Genomic DNA, 24,443 nt, shown 5'->3' on the forward strand with positions numbered 1-24,443 from the left:
TTGTCTCATTGTTGTGGCTAGGACTTCCAATACTATCTTGAATAAAAGTGGTGAGAGTGGGCATCCTTGTCTTGTCCCTGATCTTCGAGAAAATTCTTTCCATTTTTCATCACTGTGTATGAATTCAGCTTGGTTTTGTCATATATTGCCCTTATTATGTTGAGGTATGTTCTCTCTATGTCCACTTTCTGGAAAATTTTTATCATACATGGATGTTGAGTTTTATCAAAAGCTCTTCCTACATCTATTGAGATGATCATATGGTTTTTTGAAAGCATATTTATTTATTTACTTATTTGGTTGCGCTGGGTCTTAGTTGTGGCATGCAGGCTCTTAGTTGCAGCATGTGGGATTTAGTTCCCTGACCAGGGATCGAACCCAGGCCCTCTGCATTGGGAGTGCAGAGTCTTAATCACTGGACCACCAAGGAAGTCCTGATCATATGGTTTTTATTCTTCATTTTGTTAATGTGGTGTATCACATTGATTGATTTGTGGATATTGAATCATTCTTGCATTCCTGGTAGAAATCCCACTTAATCATGGTGTTTAATATATTGTTCAAATTGGATGTTGATATTTGTTAAGGATTTTTGCATCTATATTCTTCACTGATATTGGCTTATAATTTTTTTGTGTGTGTGATGTTTTTGTCTGGTTTTGGTATCAGGCTGATGTTGGCCTTGTAGAATTAGTTCAGAAGTATTCCTTCCTCTCCAATACTCTGGACTAGTTTGAGAAGGTTAGGTGTTACCTCTTCTTTAAATGTTTGGTAGACTTCACCTGTAAAGCTGTCTAGTCCTGGACTTCTGCTTATTGGGAGATTTTTAATTACTGGTTCAATTTCATTACTGGTAGTTGGTCTGTTCATATTTTCTATTTCTTCCTGATTCATTATTGGGAATCAGTATGATTCTTCTAGTTTGTCTGTTTTGTTGGCATATAATTGTATTAATAGCTTATGATAATTTGTATGTTTGTGGTGTTGGTTGTAACTTATCATCTTTCATTTCTGATTTTATTTATTTGGTCCCTCTCTCTTTCTTCCTTGATGAGTCTGGCTAAAGGTTTTTAAATTTTTAAAAACTTTTCAGAGAACCAGCTCTTACTTTCATTGATATTTTCCAGTTTTTTTGGTCTCCATTTCATTTATTTCTTCTGTGATCTTTATGATTTATTTCCTTCTACTAACTTTAGATTTTGCTTGTTGTTTTTCTAGTTCCTTTAGGTGTAAGGTTAGCTTGTGTTTATTTGAGATATTTCTTGTTTCCAGAAGTAAGCTTGTATTGCTATAAACTTCCCTTTCATAACTGCTTGTGTTGCATCCAATAGATTTGGTTTGCAATGTTGTCATTTTAATTTATTTCTAGGTATTTTTTATTTCTTTTATTTCTTCATTGACACATTTGTTGTTAGTAGCATATTGTTTAGCCTCCACATGTTTCCTTTTTTTTTTTTCAGTTTTTCTCTAGTAGTTTATTTCTAGTCTCATATTTTTGTGTTTGGAAAAGATGTTTGATAAGATTTCAATCTTCTTCAAATTACTGAGATTTTTTTGGGGGCCTAGCATGTGATCTATCTTGGAGAATGTTCCATGTGCACTTTAAAAGAATGTGTATTCTGCTGCTTTTAGTAAGAATGTTCTGTGTATGTTTGTTAATTCCATCTGATCTAATGTGTCATTTAAGGTCAGTGTTACCTTATTTTTTGTCTGAATTATCTGTCCATTGATGTAAGTGACGTCTTAAAGTCCCCTGCTATTATCGTGTTGCTGTCAATTTCTGTCTTTATGTTTGTTAATATTTACTTTATGTGTTTAGGTGCTCCTATGTTGGGTGTATATAAATATACAATTGTTATGTCTTCTGGTTGAATTGATCCCTGATTTTTAGGAACTGTCTTTCTTTGTCTCCTATTATAGTCTTTGTTTTAAAGTTTATTTTGTCTAATATAAATATTGCCACCCCAGCTTCCTTTCATTTCCGTTTGCATGGAATACCTATTTCCAACTCCTCACTTTCAGTCTATGTGTGTTTTTAGATCTGAAGTGAGTCTCTTATAGGCAGCATATATATGGATCTTTTAAAAAATCCATTCAGCCACTCTATGTCTTTTGACTGGAGCATTTAGTCCATTTACATTTAAAGTAATTAATTATAGGTATGTATTTGTTGCCATCTTGCTAATTGTTTTCAGGCTGTTTTTCTAATTTTTATTTGTTCCTTTCTTCTTCTTTTGCTCTCTTCCCTTGTGATTTGAGGACAATTTTTATTTAGTATTATGTTTGGATTCTCTTCACTTTTTTGCATGTGTATCTATTATAATTTGGATGTGGTTACCATGAGGTCATATATAACCCCATATATATGATTATTTTAATATGATAATCTGTGTGTGATCTGGGGGTAGGGTGGGGCTTGTTGGTGAGCAGGTCTGGGTCCTTGGCCCTAATAAGCTAGAAGGAGGATTCCAATATTGTGCTTGCCAGTGCCAATGTTTTTCCGTTGGAATGAGCTCACAGTAATATCTGCTGCTAGTGTCTATATCATGAGCGGGAGTTCCATTTGCCTCCTACCCCTCTGGGAAGCTCTCCAAGATCAGGAAATGGGTCTGAAATTAAAGGCTTCTTTCAAACTACTGCCTCTGCACTGGGTCTTATAGCATGTGAGATTTTGTGTGTTCCCCTTAAGAGTGGAGCTCTGTTTCCTATGGCCCTCTGGCTCTCCTGAAAACAAGCCCCATTGATTTTCAAAAACAGATAATCTGGGGGCTCATCTTCCTGGCACATGACGTGCAGGTGGGGTGGCCTGATGTGGGGTTTGGACTCCTTGCTCTTTGAGGACGACATCTACAATTGTGATATTCTGTACATTTGTGGTTTGCTGACTGGTGGGTTGTGGGTCTGACTATGTCTTGTCTCTACCCCTCCAACTCTTCTCATTGTGGTTTCTTCCTTATGTCTTTGTGGAAAATCTTTTCTTTTCTACTAGTTTTCAGGTTGTTCTCACAGAGAGTTGCTCTGTGAGTAGTTGTAATTTTGATGTGTCCATGGGAGGAGGTGAAGTCAGGATTCTCCATCTAGGCCACCTCCCTAGGTAGTGCTTTTTATAAAATTACATTGTTTAGTTTCGTTTGTTAAATAACTACATAAATAAATATCAGAATTTTGATATGTTATCCCACTCCTATTGCTCATCATGAGAATAAATAATTTCATTTATAAGCTGAAAATATGTGATTGATGCAAAAATAAGTTATTTTATACAAAAGTTGAAATTTTAGAAAGCACAAATGTAAGTAAGAAGACAGTGGAAAATCAAGGGTAAGGAAAGGATGCTTATGTTAATACTTGTCTCAAAATCCAAACCATGCTGTTTGGAAGAGTGCCCCCAAAATGGTAGTAAAATGCACATGCATTTTTTTTTTTTTTGGCTGCACCACAGTGGCATGTGGGATCTTAGTTCCCTGATGAGGGATTGAACCTGTGCCCCCTGAAGTGGAAGCATGGAATCCTAACCACTGAACTGCCAGGGAATTCTGCACATGCATGTTTTATATTGCAATTATGCCTTTTTGTGATTTGCTTTTAATTAATATTAATATTTATCTCTCCCACTAGAATTTAACTTTCAAGAAAGAAAAGATTGTGATTGTTTTTCTTTTTAAAGTCTCATTAAATTCTTAACATCTAACATAGTGCTTAGCATATTATAGGCATAAAGCAAATATTTGTTGAATAAATAAATGTCTATGTCTTTTGGCTTAAAAATGACAAAAATTAATATGAAAGACTCTATTTCCATGAAATTCAAACACAACTAATAGTTGTACAATGGTGTAAAAATGACTTTAACAAATTTATTACATCCCTGTGGAAAATTTTTCTGCAATTTAATTTTTAATTATACCCCTCTATGGAATGTCCATTAAATATTGTTTTAGGATAGATTTACATACTTAAGCCTTATTATCTATAATCCTTTCACTTTATTTGTCCTTTCTGGGTGTTCTTCTGTTTAAATAGTTTTAAGGGCATTCCTTGAAATGGACCTCTCCCTGCCACTTCAACCACCTCTGCTCTGGCAGCAAATGCAAGAGAAGACCCAGCTGTCAGGGCCTTCTATCTACATGTCTTACACTACATGTTGGTGCTTAGGTCTTCTCTTTTTATAGGCTTTAACCCAAGTAATATTTTACCTACAAGTCTTCTAAAGTTAGAAGTTGAGATTTATTGCACTGAATTTGTATTCAAAATATTGGACGAGAGGGAGATTATATATATGAGACATGCTCAGGGCCCTATACACTGTTTGGAATCACCTTGTGTTGACCTCTGCACCAGGTAAGTGTCATGGTAGTGACTAGAATTACATGGTAAACCTGAATTCAGTTTGAGTACACTGGTGGGGAGTGAAATGTAAGTAGGTTGAAAGCTGGACAATTTAAAAAGTACATGTCAAAACAAAGTTTGGAGACTAATAATAATATTTCACATTGTGTAAGAGCCAGGCTTTCCATCATTTCCTAAGCTAATGACAAAATTTCTCAATTTTATAACAATAGCACTAAAAGACTAAAAGTTAAATGTTCATTGGTAACCATTTATTATGCACTGATGTAAAAATGCATCCATAGACCATCTTTTCTTTCTTTTTGATAAGCTCATATTACATATTTTTTCTAGTAAAACAGAAGGCATCACTGCAGCTCAAGTTATAGATCTTTATATGGTAATTATTTTTTCTGTTTTCTTCCTCCCATGCAGGATTTAATAAGTGGTATTAAGGTTTTCTTTATCCAAAATATTCTTGCTAAATAAAATTATTGTTAAATAAAATTTCCAAACATTTTGTTAATTGCTTTAAGAAAAGTTATTTTTAATGTCACACATGGTTATAGTTTCCTAAATCTAAACAAATATGTAATTTAATGTTTCTTTTAAAAAAATTTTAGCCTTGAAAAGAGTAATTAGATGCTTTTAGAGATTTTCTATATGTGAGAATAAAATTTCATTATTTGAGGCTTACTATCAAAAATATAGTAATAGAAACCAAAGAAAGGGACTAAGATGTTTAAAAACAAAATTGAACAGAATTTGAATCTGATAACTGTGGTATACTAAAATTAATCCAAGATAGCAAAAATTCAGCCAATACAGGCAGGGGACATTTGGAGACTTTGGAAATAGAATTGCTGTTTCTCATATATTTCTTTAAAAATGTTGTTTTGTGCAGTTGTCACGATTTCCTAAATAAACTAGATTAATATTCAAAATTGAATTTGAAAATAATTTAATAAAATCATATAAAGTGGGAGCAGTTTTTTTCTATGTATAGTTAGTGAGGATTGTATAGGAGTTAGAACTTTGGCAAATAGAGAGTAGAGGTTGAAAATAAATTTACAAAACTAATAAAATGCCTAGAACAGTAATTAACAATTATTAACACAATAACAACAAAGCTGTTTGTGTTTGAATGTAACAACATACTTAAGCCAAAGTCGAATTAATATAAAAATAATATTCAGTGAGCTGATATCTGACATAAGGTACAATAAAAAATTAATGTTCCCATTGAAGACCTAAGTTATGACAACATCTCTGTGGTGTGCCTTCTAAATACTTTATTTCTCAGTTGTGTCAAAGGCAGCTCACTGTGGCCTAATAAGATGTCAGTCAGAATATCCACAATATTTCTTAAAGTAGAACACTACATTTCTCCTACCACACCAGATAAAATAATTTAATATATTTATTTTAACAAAGGCCCATAGTTACTAACTCCAAACTATATAGTAGTTTTTTTTTGTTTTTCACATTTCTAGTACTACCTGTGGTTCTTAAAGATATCTACAGTTGATATTTGAATTGTCATGCTATTACTGAAAGGAACAATGCTTATCCTGAAAGTTTTACTGTAATTCACCTCTAAAATTGACTTTATGTGGAGAAGTTTCATCATAAAATATATCTACTATTTATATAGGTCAAGATTGATTCTACTACATTTTGTAGAACAAACACAGATTTTTATATCAGACAACCTGGGTTTTAACATCTAACTTTACACTGTGACCCTGGGAATATTATATGCCTCTTTGAGCCTCAGTTCCTAAACCACAAAATGAGAACATCACCACAGTTCTCAAAGGGTGGCATAAAGGTTAAAAAGAGCTAGTGTATGTGCCTAGTACTGGGCTGGGCACAGTGTAGTATATTAGGTGTTAAGGTTTTTTTTCTCCTTTAATTCCCATTCCCAATATTTTGGCTAACTGGAGATTAGTGAAAAAAAATATAGAAGAGTTACTGGAATAAATCAGCTCCACTAAAAAGCTCATTATATTGCAGGCGTTAGTTATACATTTCCAAAGTAACATTCAGTAAGATCAAAAGATTGGTTTTAAAAATGTATTTACATAATAAAGTTCATATGCAAGAAAAGATTTCCAAGGCAACAATGACAAAAAAAAAAAAATAAGCTAAATCTGTGTGTATAGCTTAATTTTGTAAAATGAAGGAAAATTCTCAATTTTATTAAATGTTGAATGTTCATGGACAGGTAACAGAACAAAAGCTGCTTCATATAGCAATCTATATCAACATCAAAAAATATGAAAATAGAGTTTCTCTGAAGGAAGGAGCTTTTTTAAAATGGGGTTGATAATAATTAGAAGTTCCCATTATTTGTCCATGAAACGCCCTATGAAAGGTGCTACTTTAAATAGGGTTTTAGTAGAACTTGGCACGTAAATTTAAACTTTTCAACCACCCACTACTTTTCACCTCCTTGTAACTCCACTCATTCAGACAACCTCACATATACATACATTAATATTTTTTTAAAAACCTGCCTTTAAAGCAAAAATTCATTTTCTACAATAAAAGCAGGTCACCATATTTATACCCAATGCTCTCAGTCACAGAAATGGATTTTCCTCATAGAATTGCTAATTAACATACACTATTATGTTCAACTTCTCAAAAGTTGTATATCTTAGGAGGATCTGCTCGATCATATGAAAGAATTCTAAGGCAATATAAGCAGTTGTTCCACAGGACAAGTGTTGCCCTTGCAATGATATACTCTTGATACATTAAGTCTTTAGTCTTCAAGTGCTACCATCCAGACAGAGATGTTCATAGTCTACAGGTGGTTGGCTCAAAGGTCAAAAACTTTGTTTAAAAAAATGTTTATGGAATAGCACCATGGAAAGTCTTTCAGAAACAAATCCTATTTTTTTCAACATTGCATTTTAAAAAACTGATTTTTAGGAAGAGAAAGAAAGAGATCTTTCAATTCTAACAAGGCCTACTTCCACTTCATTTCATTTCATTTTTAAAAAATAATACATTAACCATGACAACATCAACATTAACAACTACAACAGATCAACAACAAAAGAAAGACAATAGCAGCAGTGGAACTTGAGTATGAACCATCCAGGCAGTCACTTAGAAGAATCCTGTTCACACCTGTTGGGAGTTGTCTCATCAAGTTCATAAGACATCACAAGGCTTCTTGAATTTGGTGTGAAAAGACAGCACTTTCGCTGAAAGAACTGAGTTTACCAATCAACTGGGCATTTTCCAGCACTTAAATAAATGATATCTAGAGTTAACTGCAATGATAGACAGTATTGAAATTTCAAACTTGTCAGAATGTCACAAAAAGGAAGTGGTCTCGAGATCATTTATGTTTCAAAGAGGTAAATTTAGCCTGCAAGTGAAAATAATGAAGCTGAAATATTCCAGTTTCCAAGCATTTGTCATACCCACATTTAAAGTATAAACCACCCTCAAGAGACTCCCACTTCACAACAACTTATATGGGTCTGGTTTACACTGTCTTCAAGATGCAAAGTCAAAGCAATTATCCTAAGATACAAGGAGAGGGTGTTCCAGTTTATGACCTGCAAGGTCATTTTACTTTTCCCATATATTGAAAAATTGTCAAAAAGGACACTCTGCAGGGTCACAGACCCTGAATGGGACTGAATTGTGAAGCAGCTATGGTGAGCTGTGAACAAAGGATTGTGAAGTCTTCTTTGAAGCATGAGACGCCCTTTCACCAACTTTATTTATATTTATACTGTCAAGAATGAAGTTCAGATATCCTGGTAATGCTGATCAGGGTTAGCTGGAAACTTCTCTTTTAGTACAGAGATAATTCTGGTCTTGCAGTTTTCTTCTTCTCAAACTCATTATATAAAACTTTGTGCTAAAATCTTCATTTAAAAAAGAAATACATCTTCTTTCCATTATGCCCATTCCTTTATGTTTTGATGGAGGTTTTGGTGTTATTTTTTGGTATGCGTGGTATCTGGATATCTGATGCTTTTGTATCTTATATGAAATCCTTTCTTGCTGATTGTGTCATCAGTGTGAAAATGAATTAAAACTGTATCACCAATTGAATAGATCTCTTCTGGTGGCTGAAGACAAAAACAAACAAAACAAATAAACAAACAACAAGAATGAATTATTTTTTCTTCAATGTAATTCATGTTTGGGAATATTTTTGGTATATAATTTAAACCTCCCAACAACATTGAAAAGTGGATAAGAGTGACTTTATTTTACAGATGAGAAAACTTGAGTTTCAGAGAACAGATGACATGCTCAAGATCACAAGGCTGATCAGTGATATAACTGAGCTTTGAACATAATTAAGTCTATTTCCAAATTCTGGAACTTGGTGTTTTTTCCCAAAATTTTAAGCCAATTTCCTTTGATTTACAAGTAATGAAAGTGAGGTTCACAGAGGATAAAGGGACATTAAATCTATTTCAGAAGGTGCTCTGAGGCAGAGCCACTTCCAGAATCCAAATCCATTCCTTCTTGTTTTAATAATCTAAGTACCAAGAATAATTTTTGTTTCATTTCAGTAGCTATTTGGACAGGATTTCAATATTATTTAAGAAATAGTCACTGGTAGACATTTGAAAAATGGGACTAATATCTTCAGAACAACATATGTATTCAGAAGAACATTTGATATTAATGCAGTGAATCCTGGGGAAAAAGCATTGAGAAAACCTTAAGCTTTCCTGTTTCTTATTTCTCATGTAGACACCCTCTGACCTATGTTTGGTACTCCGTCCTGTGCCCACTGCAATGGAGCAACATTCAACAGTACTGGCTAAACCCCCACACCAATGGTAGATACTGCCACTTATCAAATATATTGTTGAGAGAGGAATGCCAATGATGTGCATATTCTTTTTGCTTTATGCTTTAATTTATGAAGCTTACAAAATTGTCAAAGGTGTGTGTTTAGGCATATTGCTTTTAGATAATTAAACATTTAAATATTTATTGCACAATAAAAACATGAATTAAAAAAGTTAAGATGTGGACAGTAACAAGAAGTTATAGCTATTGAATTCATCTGTCTTGTTCAATATTATTGAGCAAATTCGTTAGAGATGGAGAAGTAAGGGAAGAAGAGGCATGTTATAACTTGTCAAGCCATTTTGTAAAAGCACTGCTGATTTGCATATGTTACACATATCAATCACCAATTTATAGGCATTTTTATCATGTCTATGGTATCCTGCTGGTACTGTATTTACCCCTGATCCACAGAATCGACCAAGCCCCACCGCTGTTGAATCGAGACCATCAAAAAGCTCAACATAGTCATAGCCACAGTCAGCTTCTTCTTCCACTTCAAAAATCTGGAAGGATAACTCAAGTCGAGAGCCCCGTTCTGACACTAACAGCCATTCACAGTCAACTTGTCCTGGGTAGTTGTTATCACCAAACTGAGCATGTGAGTACAGATCTCTGGGTTTTGATTCCACTTTCAGTCTGCCACCACACTCTGCCCAGGAAAGAAAAATGAAATAAGTGAGCTCAATGAGCTTTAACAATTCAAATTTCTCTTTTAATATAGTCTAACCACTCTCTAACTTCTGTATTCATTTCCACCATCAGTTATGTTCCCCATATTTGAAGATTCAGATGGCATAGTGGGTACCGTTATAGGCCCTAAAGAGACTGCTGGGTTGGAATTTCAGCTCCATACCTACTAGCTCAGTGACTTTGGATAAGTGACATCACTTCTCTGATCCATAGGGTAAAGTGGTCAAGAGTAAAGTGCAGATGATAATAATAGTACCAATCTTAGTGGGGTTTGAGGATTTAATTAACACACAAAAATCACTTAAAACAGTACCTGCTATATAGTAACTCTCAATGCATTTTTTTATTGTTATATCTCATGTTGTTTTCAGTCTTAAATAACCGTTTTCATGGAAAAAAGGTCAGTGTCTTAATTTGAGTTTAATCTTAATAATTTAAGAACCCAGAAATAACTTAAAGATCAACAAAATATATAAAACTCCTATATGTGCATATGTGTCATATAGAACTCTCTGCATAGAATATACAGACCAGTATTACTTTATTTAGGTAGAAATATTTATCTAACTTGGTTGGGAAAAGCATACACACATCATTAATGGTAGTTATTTTTGTAGTTCCAGAACCTTGTCAGTTATATTTTGTGTTTTTAATAAAGGGATTTTAAATGCTCTTTTTTACAGCTTTTTCAGAGAGATATTAATAAATATTGGCTTTACCAGTTACTACTTTTGTCATTAGAGGTAAATATACCAAAGAAATATATAAGCCTGCATAAAATTTACATTTAGTGTAATTTAGAGAATAAAAGTTTTCAAAATTTTCTCAGGAACTCTTTGTAGTCTGAGCTCCCAGATTTTACAATGACTAAAGAATAAATTGTAGAGGAAGTCTACAATGTCTCCTCCAACCAAGTACACATACAAACATATGGTTGGGGGTAGGGAGAAAAAGAAAGGGATATGAAAAGTGTCAGGAGAAAGTAGAGTTTCTTTCTGCCCTTATTTGCCAATGACTGAGAGGTTCCTGGGAAACAGTAATTTCAGTACTAAAACCAGGAAAGTCCCAAGAAAACTGGTATGAGTTGGGAGGGAACAAAAACAAAAATCCAATGTGGAAAGATTTGGACAGCTAAGCCTCTGGTTATCAAAACACAATTGTAACCCTGGTGTGGTCACCTGTGACCAGATTGTCCTTGGCAGGACCCAGTGAACGTGAATTAGGACAGCTAAAATTCTTAGATTTTTCAGATTTGTATATGATTTACCCACATTGTGGTTTGGTGATTTTAAGTAACAAAATATTTCTGAATTCCCAGGATGGAACCCCATCTAGATGTGTCTGAATACAAGTAGGCTCAGCCAAAACTATGGGCATTGTCACAGACAACTGCACATTCAGAGACCTTTGTGCAACTAACATATGAAAGAACTTCCAACTAGGGTTTCAATCATGAGAATGGCTTCCCCATCATGTTAAATGATGTCCCTTTGTCTTCCAGATGGTAGGTGGGGTGTCTTGCACAATCTATTGATGTAGGTGCCACAATTACAAATGTAAACATGTGAAGAAACACATGTGCTTAGAACCACTCTGGAAAGCTGCAAATCTCATCAGTCTTGGGAATCATCTCTTAAGTGTCACAGACGGGAAGTCAAGCATCCTTCCTTTCCCACCACGGTGCTTCTCTTACCCCAGTAATTCCAAGAATTATTGTCCTCTCCCTGTGACAGAACTCCACAGCTAAATGGCCTGGGTACAAACCTGAACTCTATGCTTAATCAGCTGTGGGATTTTGTCCCCCACTTCATTCCTAAAGTGGGGATCATACATAGTACTCAAATGATAGGGTCTAGATGAAGAGTTATGGGCTAATATATGTAAAATCATTGAAGGATAACTTGCACATAGGAAAAGCCAGGTAAGTATACACAATCATCATTTTGTTATTATTTTCTAGTCAGAATATCTAAATGCCATCATCTATACTCCTAGGGATCCACTCAGGCATGAAAAGAAAAGCCAGAAAAATTGAAAAACAATTTAAAGCACTATTAATCTGTTTTCAGAAAGGAAGGATTATATTTTTGAAGGCCACTAAAATATTTTGTGAAAGTATTTCTGAATTCAATATATAAATGTATAAACCAGTGTAATCTCATTTACAGATATTTAAAAAATTCGACTTATTCTCAAAGTTTGATATAATTGAGTGCTTTGTTTTGTTTACAACTGTCGGCACTTGTATTACTTTTATTCCGCAATCCAGGAAGGGGCGGACTGTGGGAGAGGCACTGGCTTCTGCATGCCTACTTCAGAGAAACAAAGTAGCAAAACAAATCAGGATCCAGAGAAGACAATTCTCTGTCAACCCCAGATCAGAACAGAAATCAAGAAGGAAATGAAGTATTTAAACAAAAAGAGATTTCACAAAGCCTTTGTGAATCTGAAATGTGAGGCATCATTATTTGATTTTATTGAAAACTTCTAGAAAATGACAATACTCAAAACAAATGACTTAAACTACAATTAAGAGTGACTTAACATGTTTCAGAAAGAGTGGCCCTCATTTTAATTTGGAAAGACTTCTGTTCATTTCCTGGTAAAGTGTTAAATCCTTGTGAGGGCCTGTAATTTGAGCAATAAATGCTTTTAGTAGGCACTATAATTTAATTAAGTTCTATCAAAATAATTTCTAAGGAGCCTAATAATATATTATTTGATTTTTAAATTAGGATGATGCTTTCTGCTGCAGAATAAAGTCCTACCTGACATGCCATGTTTTAAAATATTTTCTCTCCACACTCCCCCTCTTTTTCTGTATTATAGCCTTATCCTCTGAGAGAATATATAGGTTATTTTTTTTTACTGAAAGAATTTTTTTCTTCAATAATTTATCTAAGGCTGGCATAACACTATTTGTTACCTGATTAAAATAAATTTGGACTTAGAATTTGGACCTACCTTTAGAGGAAAAAGGGACTTTTTCCAATAAAGTCCATTTCCCATTGATTTGGATAGTAGTACTTGTAAAAAAAAATAGCCATAAAGCAATATTAATATTTCTCTTCACCTAATTTCAAAATTCATAGTATTAGAAGCTTTCCTTGTGGATAAAATTAAAATTGTATATAGAAATATAAATTTACTCAAGCAAATTAAAATGTATACTTCAGGGCCCCTTAATAAAAGTTACATGTATTCTAGAAAACATTAAATAATGAATAAATGCTTTATACATTTAGCAGAAATTGACAGATGTGGTACTGGACTTGGCTGTCTTGTTGGTAAAAACTGACTGAAAATCATAAGTATAACTTATCAGACTATAGCTGTCAAAAGGCAGGAATTCCTTCTGTTTTCTCATAAGTTCCCACAAAATTCCTAACTTTTTGCTATGAATTACTAATACTTTACAGTGTCTATTCAAAGCAGGTACCAAATAAATATTTCATGAAAGACTGTGGAATAAACTTGTTAAAGAGAAAGCTTTCAAAAGAAATAAACAGTAAGCAGTACATAAGAATATTTCAGCATGTGTGGCTACTTGAAAGTAACAGTGTAAATAAAATCTACCCAGAAAATTCAAAGACAGCTGGTTAAGTGAGAGCAAAAATTTACACGTGAAATAGACAAGCAAACAAACAAACAGGTAATGCCAAAAATTTTGACTGAGCACAGCTGAGCAGGAGTTGGGAGGCTAGGACTCTAATTCTAACTGTTATTTTTTGTGCTACTTCGGTTTCATTTGAATCTTAGTCTCAAAATCCTCATTTCTGAGATGACAGGACCGAATCATGTTTTGCCTACAAAATATGATTGGGGCTGCTCACGTGGGTATTTGAATGGATTTGAACTGAACAGGGAGAAAAAAATGAGCCTCTTAAGTTGGATAGTTGGAACAGAAGATTTGATTAAGACAAATAAGGAAGCATTCAGTCTCTACCTATTGTTTCAATTAACAGTGATCCAGTTTTGTATTGGTTTTCTTCCTAATCCAAAATGTTTATGTTAAGAGAAAATATACCATAGTAGAACGTACATGAGCATTGGAAACAGAATTAGGATAAAATCCAGGCTTTGATATAATTTTAGAAGTCTTTGCAAGTTAATTAATCCTTCCGATTTTAAATTTCTTTATCTGAAGATAAAGATAATAATTCATACATCATATAGCTCTTTTGAGAACTCAATGTATGTAATTTATATTAAGTATATGTATGTGCCTGAAATATCAAGTGCATGCTATATATACAATTGGATTTCAATATATGATCTCTATGAGAAGATAATTAGGTCCTACCAGTGTATTCTAAATGGTAATACAAACACTGAAATAGGGTCCAGAGCAGAGGCTGTGCAAATTAAGGAGTCATGGAGTTATATAGCTGCAAGAAAAGTTGAGATTTAAGGTAAAGGTAAAGATAAAAAGAGAAACTATAAAAGTAGGTTTTTATGAAACTAAGACAGAGGAATTTATAGGTAAGTAATTTAAAAATAGTGTATCAGCTATTTCAAGAATTTTGATAACATATTTTTACACTCCATTCTTGGAAACTGTGACAGCCAGGATTTTTTATTTATTTTTTTAATATTTATTTATTTATTTATTTATTTATTTATGGCTGTGTTGGGTCTTTGTTTCTGTGCGAGGGCTTTCTCTAGTTGTGGCAAGTGGGGGCCACTCTTCATCGCGGTGCGCGGGCCTCTAATTATCACGGCCTCTCTTGTTGCAGAGCACAGGCTCCAGACGCGCAGGCTCAGTAATTGTGGCTCACGGGCCTAGTTGCTCCGCGGCATGTGGGATCTTCCCAGGCCAGGGCTTGGACCCGTGTCCCCTGCATTGGCAGGCAGATTCTCAACCACTGCGCCACCAGGGAAGCCCAGCCAGGATTATTTTAAAAATTGTGCCATTAACTCTGTGCTTCAGAAAAATATTGATCAAGTCATAGGATTCCAATTTTTCCATTCCTTCAATGTGTGACAAGTTATCAGGAAAATATTTAAAGAACAAACGTAAAGTGTATAAAAAAATCCTTCATTAGTATGAAATTTTTAATCCATGAAAGATTTTTCTCAAACCAGAATATTTATATTAATCATGAGAAATAATTACTTTGTATTATTTATGAGTCCAGTCATTACTAGCATGGATCAGACAATATCCATTTTCTCACAAATAGACTTCAATATAAATCTAATGCTCATAATAGAATACACTAGAGTGGAAAATAATATTGGACAATGGAATAAAGTTATGATTTCTAAAATGAAAGTAAAAGGAGAAAACAATAATCAGGAAACCATGACAAAAATTACTGCACTAAAATTGTTTCATTGATGAATTTGTAGCCTATTATACTGCATTTTACACCAAGATAAATTTGTGTCTCAATAGTTTTGGCATTAGAACTGCCACTAGGTGTCACTATAAGCTAAATGATTTCAGTAAATATGAATTTTTTTTTTTTAACTGAATAAAAAAAGGATATTTACCGGACATTTATGGAATATATTATAAACTTGCTCCAAATTATAAAAAAGTTATTTGACAGTTTTGCTTAAAATTTTCCATATTTTTCTAAATTATATTTTATTTCTTAAAGACTTCCATTACAGCTGGAATCTGTAAGAGTCAAATTAGGGATTAGGATTAGGGAAAAGATTGTGTTGCCTACCAAATAAAAGGGAAAAAAATAAGGCTCTGTAAAACAGAGAGTTAAATTCCAAATTTGGCTTACAAAAATATATTAATGTGAAAGTTAGCTAAACAAGTAGGATTTTAGCAAAAACAAAATTTTTGAATTCCAAGCTATAGATTTCTATCTGTTAAATATAACATATAAATCAAACTGCTAAAGTTAACATGGAATACACCATATAAATATTTAGAGATAGTTCTTCTTGATCATACCACACTGAACATGAATCAGATCAAACTATTGTGTTTCTTTTAATTAGTTCAACAGCTACAAAGATATTTAGTTAGGATGCTATGTGGTTCTCAAATATTTCACACAGTGCTTCAGTGAGACTTCTGATTCATTTATAATCCTGTTATAGATCCCCTGCACACACTAGAAGAGAAACTTGGATCTTACTCAGAAAAGAGAAGCATCCCCTAATTTACTGACCTGTAGAATGTGTGGCTTGAAAGCCTTTTCTTTGAACAGATGCATCAGAAACAAACCGAACAAACATTTTATTTCCAGTAGCCACAAGGGGCTCTGGTATCTTGTTCCCACACAGTCGTCCAAGAATTGGTGATTTTTCCGTTTCTCCATCAAATACTTCCAAGTGATCATAAGCACATTCTTGATGCTGCTCAATCTCAAACTCACTAAAGACCTATTAAAAAAGAAAGAAAGAAAGGGGAAAAAAAAAAAAAAGCCACATATCACTCAAAATAGGTTCTTTTCTTTGGAGCAGAAATACAGAACAATAATATGTCCAGGCCATGCAAATGATTCAATCCATCTAGCACATCATTGAAAGGGGTGTGAAATCAATAGAATATAAAGTCTCTAGGAAGACTTTATAATGAGGAAAACAAAGTAATAACTTCACATGAAATTCTATTGTACTATTTGACTATTGCAACTAATTCTACTATTGCAATTAAGTCTACTCCAGAATTTAGACAGATTATAATAACAAATGATATTTTATTCTGAATTTAATTCTGAATTTATTCTTAATGCATCAGAAAATTTTAAACAATTATATTTTAAAAATGATTCCTTCTGGTGTTAATGATCATAAACTACTGAACATCATCATACCATTGAGCACTTAAACTAAAAAGAAAACCCCATAAAATAATTAAACAAGTAATTATTTTCACAAAAATTAAATGTAGTAAATCTTAATAGAATACATAACACAAAGGGATTTTTCATTATACATTTCTTTATTTAGATCTTACAACCCATATTATTAGAAAACACTAATATGACTTTAGGCTAGATTATTTTTAATTAACTTTTCAGAGAGATGGTACACTTATTTTAATATTTGGAGTCTTGCAAAGTTTAGTATGCTTTTTTATGTGTAGCAAATTCTTAAAATAAAAGTTTATTAAATATTTAACACATTAAATATAACAATGAAAGTTTAATTGAGACTGACTGAAAATAATAATTGTCCAAACTATTAATAATTCCAGGGATTCTAGGTTATTTGCCATTGCCAATTAAGGTTTTTTCCATTCCTCATAAAAACCATCATACATTCAAGAAATAAACCATCACTACTACTTAAGTCTATAGGGCAAAGCTAAAAAAAAATAAAATAAATTGGAGGAAATATAAAATATGCTTGAAAATGTATTAATTTTGCTACAATCCCTACAGCATAAAATATTTGTACATAAACTTTCTACATACATGTTTTCTTTAATGCAGTTTTGTGAAGTGATTATAATTCTCAATTTAAAGCATACATTTTGTATTTTTGAAAGAAAAAAGTGACTAAGACTGGTTCTCCTTCACTGTTGACCACATGTATCTATTCCAACCACACTACCATCTGCTCTCACTTCTGACTTTAGAGGAGTAAGGGAAGAAATGAAGGAAGCAATTTATATTAATTAGGGAGTAGGAGAAAAGAGTGAAGAGACAAAAGAAAAGGAAGTGGGCTGATCTCTCATGTCTCATTCCACTGTGCCCTACTTAAAAATATAAATTAAAATGTTATAACCAATAAGCATTAGTGAATCACTATTTGCTATAATTATTACGAGTAAAAAGGAATATTTACTTCATTCAACCAATGACTCTGGCTAGTTCAAAAAAGATTAAATACAGCACAAAGAATCTCACTGGAAACAAACACAGTGCAGAAAAATATAGTGAACAAGGAGACTTTAGCAGAGTTTATTTAATCTGAAGCACAACATTCAAAGTACACAATCACCAAAGGGTTTGTCACTTATTAATCTCTGTAATCTAGTGGCAGAGAATGAAGCAAAGTAGACACACGGTGCATGGACTATAGAAGACACTGAATGGATTGTTGGCTGGTTGTCTGGATAAGTCTGTCCATTCATCTACCTAATTACTTAAACCCAGTTTATGGCCAATCCCATGAATGGAAACAACGTAGACATGGCAAACCAAAACTTCTGGTTATCTGCCTCTCATAAGATGGTACTCAGTCAGCTTCTATTATCTTTGTGTACACAGAAACAGTCTTAATATCAGTTTGTAACTGTTAAGAAAGCAATAAGAGAAAATCAGCTTAACTGCACCAAGAGTTTTTTTTTTTAGCTAAATATGCAACAAAGCTTCTAAATAATAAGATAAATATTGCTTAAAAAGAAATATAACAATATCTGAACACTGTTGCATGTTGAATAATTGTCTCTTTTGAATGGGCTTTAGAACCATTCATCTATAAATATAAAGAGCAGAGAAACCTACTGTGTACAAGAGAAAATTTTAAGAATGATGGGGGTAATGGCATTCTAAAGCTTATCCTTTAAGTAAAAGTTAAAAATGGGATCAGAATTTATAGACCACACATGTTCAGTCCATTGATTGGTCCACTGAAAACTAAGTGAATGAGATAACTAAGTGGCTACTTCATTCCCTAATGAAATAAATGCAGGATTTCTGGAGTAAATCATAACATATTTTACAGAGCAGAGCAATACAACACAAGGTGGCATTGAACTAGTGGGCTGGGGGCATGCTGACACCTGGTCTGGAGTCAGTTGGCTCCAGCTTTTTATCAGATTACTAATGGAATCAGACTGACTCTATAAGAGTCAGATTAGGCAAAGCTTTTGTAGCTGACACATTCTCAACGATGCAAATAACTCTCATTCATTAAAGTACTGTTGAATTTTCTTCTTGGAATAAGTAGCAGCTTGTTAGGTCAGCTGCAAAGATTGGGTGGTCCTTTTGGTCCTTTTCCAGAAGTCAGCTTAATCAAATGCTCCACCACACACAAGCAAAATGTGACAAATTCACATGCTGAGATCTCATAAATCGGCCCTGTAATATCATAGAGACATCTACGTAGAGACCCCTCCATATATAGTGACTTTGCCTTAATATAAAATATTTCTAGGCCATAGAATGGTATTACAGGAGTCCATGGGAAAATAGAAAATCTTTAAAAACGGTTTTTAGAGTCCCCAAAGATAATGTGAGATACACAATTTAGTACTTTATTCTATTACACATTCTGAGCCATGAGTCTCTATGTCTAAATGATGCAGAATGTGAAAATTTCCAGCCACCAGGAACCAATGGCACAGAAATGTCTCCCTAGAAGACACTTAGATTCCCAAAAAAGATTCCCCCAAAGTCCTTCAACTTTACAATGGAGACAGAACAGAAAAGCTGATGTGTGGAGCTGTAAGAAACTGATTTCTGCTGAAACACTGCCTTCTTTTTTGGGGACTTTTAAATATTTTTCTTAAGCGTTTATATTCAGACTTTACAGTTTGGTATTCAAACATTTAAACCTTATTCACTCCATGATTATAATTCTTTGATTTTAAGGTTCATAATCCAGGTTTTAGAAAGACCAAAAAGAGTGAATAACAGTAAGTTCTAGTAAGAAATTCTAATGCATTTAAGGAGTTTCATTCAAAAGGAATAAAATTGAACTTTCATTTTAAGCTCTGGAAAGAATAACTGTTTGTTTCTGGAACATCCAAGCAAGCCTAATCTACCTTCCTGGCCACCAGCCAAGCTTCCATATGCAACCCCCTTATATGAACATCTGTAGAGGTACTTTTACTGAAAATACAGGCACTGGCTAAAGGATAAGGCCATTCAAAGTCACATTCACAAGGGACAAGATACATTCACAAGGGACAAGATAATAAAATGATAATGCTTAATGTGGAAGTAAAATCTAGCTAAGATTTAAACTAAGAGAATTAAAGAGACTGATACAATGTGAGCAGTTGTGAGATGAAATTCAGAGCTCTCGAGTTCTAGCCATCCTTCGCCTTTTCCTCCCTTTGGTGAGAACTATCATTTGGTTTCCCACAAGATGTTGGAAGGATTAGAGGCCACTGGAAAAAAAAGGCACAGTGGAATATAAACCCCAGTCTTCTGATTCAAAAGACCTTTTCTTTCCCATGAATACTCTATAACAGTGATCAAATATACTTATAATGGATTGATGGTGGAGAATTATATAACACTTATGGGTGTTTTGTTTTCCAAATATCCCATATATGAAGCTGTAAATCACAACTATATAACTTAGCAAAGCTTTAGGATATGATAAATAAAATAAAAATGACATAAGCCTATCGTGTGCTCCTATGCCTAGAACTTTATTTCTGTTTCATTTGTTTTATTTTGTTTTTAATGAAGAGTAATTCAGAATATGAAAAAAGTACCAGAAATTTAATGATCAGTTGAGCCTCCCAGAACCAAGACAGGGTGAAGCCAGGAATGATAGAACTTTATCCCTTTATTCATTCAGAACTTTATCTCTCTTCTAGTAGGAAGACTTTTTCCAAGTATCTTTCAACCAAGGTTTCTTTTACTTTAAAACTGTTATCATGCATTTAGCATCTCATGATTAAACACACACACACACACAAATACACACTCTAAAAACAAGGCAAATATATTAGTTTCCTATTGCTGCTCTAGCAAATTAACACATACTTAGTGACTCAATACAACACACTTTTCTGGGGACTAGGACAAGGTCATCTTTGGGGAATGGGGAGCATTATTCTGCCTACCATAGAAAGTAAGGCCAAATATTTTCACCCTCTGATTCTCAGGGGAAATGAGGACAAACACTTATAACTGCATGATTTCAAACTCTTTTATCCATAACTTTATTAGCTTAGTCAAGAAACTAAGTCCCATAGAGGAAATCTGGCTTGAAGCCTGCTTTTTTGTAATTAAACTTTTACTGGAACACAACCATGTCCATTCATTTGTGCATTGACTGGCTTCACCTAGCAGCAGACAGGCTGCCTAAAGACCTCCTGAGCCCACAGCCCTCTGGACACAGCCCTATCCAGCAGATGGCCAGGACCCAGCTCTACCCACCAGTGAGAAGGCACCAGCTTCAGAATCCCCTGGGCCCTGGTGCTGCCCTCCAGGAAGCCTGGCCTAGCCTCTGGATCAGCCTCACCCACCAGGGAGCAAAAAACAGATTCAAGAAAACCACAATCCCGTAACCTGTGGACCTAACCAGCCTACAGCAGGCCAGACCCTGCCCTGGGACCAGCTGGGCCCTGACCCTGCCCAGTAGCAGGCCAACACAAACTCCAGAACACCCCAGACCCAGTACCCACCTGTGTTTCAGGAACTGCCCCCACCCCCCCACTAGTGATCTTATATCAGCTCTGGGACTCCTGGGCCCTGTAACCAGACCCCAGAACCTGATTCTGCCTGCCAGTAGTCCAGCACTAACACCAGGACCTGGTTTCACCCACCAGTGTGTGGGCAACAGCCCTGGAGTCTTATGGACCCTAACTCTTCCCATTAGTGAGCCAGCACTAGCCTTGGGGCCCCCCGGGGTTCTGCAGCTAGCTGCCTTGTGACCAGGCCCCACCAACCAGCAGCTGGCAGCCTCCACACAAGGCAGGTCCAAGCAACCAACCAGACCAGGGGCCAACCAAGCCTAACAGTCCACCCACATAGTCAGCCTGCCACAACGGAAGAACCCATGCAGGCCTAATAGGGAGAACTCCTAGAGCATATAGCTTGGGTGACAAGAAGGGAGCACACTGCTGGGACACATAGGACATCTGCAAAAGGCCCCTTCTCCAAGACAAGGAAGCATAACCAACCTACTAGATACATAAAAATAAAAATAAAAACAGCAACTTAGGCAAAATGAAGTGGCAGAGGAACATGTTCCAGATGAAGTAACAAAATAAAAACCCCAGAAGAACTAAATGAAGTGGAGCTAGGCAATCTACCTGAGAAAGATTCAAGGTAGTGATTGTAAAGATAATCAAAGAACTTGGGAGGAGAATGATGCACAAAACGAGAAGTTAGAAGGTTTAAACAAGGAGTTAGAACAACCAGAGATGAAAAATATTATAACTGAGATGAAAAATACACTAGAAGGAATCAAGTGTAGGCTAAATAATAGAGAAACAGATCAGCAAGCTGGAAGACAGAGTAGTGGAAATCACTGATGATGGACAGAGAAAAGAAAAAAGAATGAAAAGAAATGAGGACAGTTTAAGGGACCACTGGAACAACATCAAGTGCACTAATATTTGCATTAGAGTCCCAGAAGGAGAAGAGAAAGGGGCTGATAATGAATTTTAAGACATAATAGCTGAAAACTTCCCTAACATGGGAAACTTAACAGTCATCCAAGTCCAGGAAGTGCAGAGTCACATATAGGATTAACCCAAGGAGGAACACACCAAACACTCCAAAACACATTGTAATTAAAATGACAAAAAGGGGGTCTTGAGAAGATGGCAGAAGAGTAAGACGTGGAGATCACCTTCCTCCTCACAAGATACATCAGAAATATATCTACACATGGAACTGCTCTTATAGAACACCTACTGAACGCTGGCAGAAGACCTCAGACCTCCCAAAAGGCAAGAAACTCCCCACATACCTGGGTAGGGCAAAAGAAAAAAGAAAAAACAGAGACAAAAGCATAAGGGCGGGACCTGCACCAGTGGGAGGGAGCCGTGAAGGAGGAAAAGTTTCCACACACTAGGAAGCCCTTTCACGGGCGGAGACTGTGGGTGGCGGAGGGGGGAGCTTCGTGACCGCGGAGGAGAGCGCAGCAACAGGGGTGCGGAGGGCAAAGCGGAGAGATTCCCACACGGAGGATGGGTGCTGACCAGCACTCACCAGCCCGAGAGGCTTGTCTGCTCACCTGCTGGGGCGGGCGGGGGCTGGGAGCTGAGGCTCCGGCTTTGGTCGGATTGCAGGGAGAGGACTGGAGTTGGCTGCATGAACACAGCCTGAAGGGGGCTAGTGTGCCACGGCTAGCCAGGAGGGAGTCCGGGAAAAGCCTGGAGCTGCTGAAGAGACAAGAGACTTTTTCTTCCCTCTTTGTTTCCTGGTGTGCGAGGAGAGGGGATTCAGAGCGCTGTTTAAAGGAGCTCCAGAGATGGGCGTGAACCGCGGTTATCAGCGTGGACCCCAGAGACAGGCATGAGATGCTAAGGCTGATGCTGCCACCACCAAGAAGCCTGTGTGTGAGCACAGGTCACTATCCACACCTCCCCTCCTGGGAGCCTGTGCAGCCCGCCACTGCCAGGGTCCTGTGATCCAGGGACAACTTCCCCAGGAGAATGCATAGTGTGCCTCAGCCTGGTGCAACGTCACGCCGGCCTCTGTTGCTGCAGGCTCGCCCCACATCCGTACCCCTCCCTCCCCCCGGCCTGAGTGAGCCAGAGCCCCTGAATCAGCTGCTCCTTTAACCCCATCCTGTCTGAGTGAAGAACAGAAGCCCTCAGGTGACCTACACGCAGAGGCGGGTCCAAATCCAAAGCTGAGCCCCGGGAGCTGTGCGAACAAAGAAGAGAAAGGGAAATCTCTCCCAGCAGCCTCAGAAGCAGCGGATTAAAGCTCCACAATCAACTTGATATACCTGCATCTGTGGAGTACTTGAATAGACAACGAATCATCCCAAATTGAGGAGGTGGACTTTGGGAGCAAGATAAATTATTTTTTCCCCTTTTCCTCTTTTTGTGAGTGTGTATATGTATGCTTCTGTGTGAGATTTTGTCTGTATAGCTTTGCTTTCACTATTTGTCCTAGGGTTCTGTCTGTCCTTTTTTCTTTTCTTTTCTTTTTACTTTTTAAAATTTTTTTCATAATTATTCTTTATTTTTTATTTTAATAACTTTATTTTATTTTATCTCACTTTATTTTATTTTATCCTCTTTCTTTCTATTTTTTCTCCCTATTATTCTGAGCCTTGTGGATGAAAGGCTCTTGGTGCTCAAGCCAGGAGTCAGTGCTGTGCTTCTGAGGTGGGAGAACCAACTTCAGGACACTGGTCCACAAGAGACTTCCCAGATCCACGTAATATCAAATGGCAAAACTCTCCTAGGGATCTCTATCTCAACACAAAGGCCCAGCTTCACTCAACGACCAGCAAGCTACAGTGCTGGACACCCTATGCCAAACAACTAGCAAGACAGGAACACAGCCCCATCCATTAGCAGAGAGGCTGCCTAAAATCATAATAAGGCCAGAGACACCTCAAAACACACCACCAGACGTGGACCTGCCCACCAGAAAGACAAGATCCAGCCTCATCCACCAGAACACAGGCACTAGTCCCCCTCCACCAGGAAGCCTCTGAACCAACCCACTGAACCAAACTTAGCCACTAGGGACAGACACCAAAAACAACAGGAACTACGAACATGCAGCCTGTGAAAAAGAGACCCGAAACACAGTAAGATAGGCAAAATGAGAAGACAGAGAAACACAGAGCAGATGAAGGAGCAAGGTAAAAACCCATCAGACCTAACAAATGAAGAGGAAATAGGAAGTCTACCTGAAAAAGAATTCAGAATAATGATAGTAAAGATGATACAAAATCTTGGAAACAGAAAAGAGAAAATGGAAGAAACATTTAACAAGGACCTAGAAGAACTAAAG

General features: G+C 35.9%; 1 protein-coding gene across 3 annotated transcripts in view; it reads right to left on the bottom strand.

Moving 5' to 3' along the window:
* Nucleotides 1-4,579: 4,579 nt before the first annotated feature.
* The window catches only part of TLL1 (tolloid like 1), a 236,128-nt gene continuing 216,264 nt past the window's right edge, over nucleotides 4,580-24,443 (bottom strand). For 2 of the 3 annotated variants that reach the window (XM_057546214.1, XM_057546215.1), the window contains exons 19-20: nucleotides 15,996-16,209; nucleotides 9,414-9,820 (exon numbers count right to left, since the gene is read on the bottom strand). In XM_057546214.1, the coding sequence (XP_057402197.1) occupies nucleotides 9,417-9,820; nucleotides 15,996-16,209 (618 nt within the window). In that variant the 3' untranslated portion in view covers nucleotides 9,414-9,416. Of the gene's footprint in view, nucleotides 8,430-9,413; nucleotides 9,821-15,995; nucleotides 16,210-24,443 lie in introns of those variants that run through there. The other variant, XM_007176711.2, reaches the window with a different exon arrangement.

The sequence above is a fragment of the Balaenoptera acutorostrata genome, chromosome 5 (genome assembly GCF_949987535.1).
Source record: "Balaenoptera acutorostrata chromosome 5, mBalAcu1.1, whole genome shotgun sequence".
Lineage (NCBI taxonomy): Eukaryota > Metazoa > Chordata > Mammalia > Artiodactyla > Balaenopteridae > Balaenoptera > Balaenoptera acutorostrata.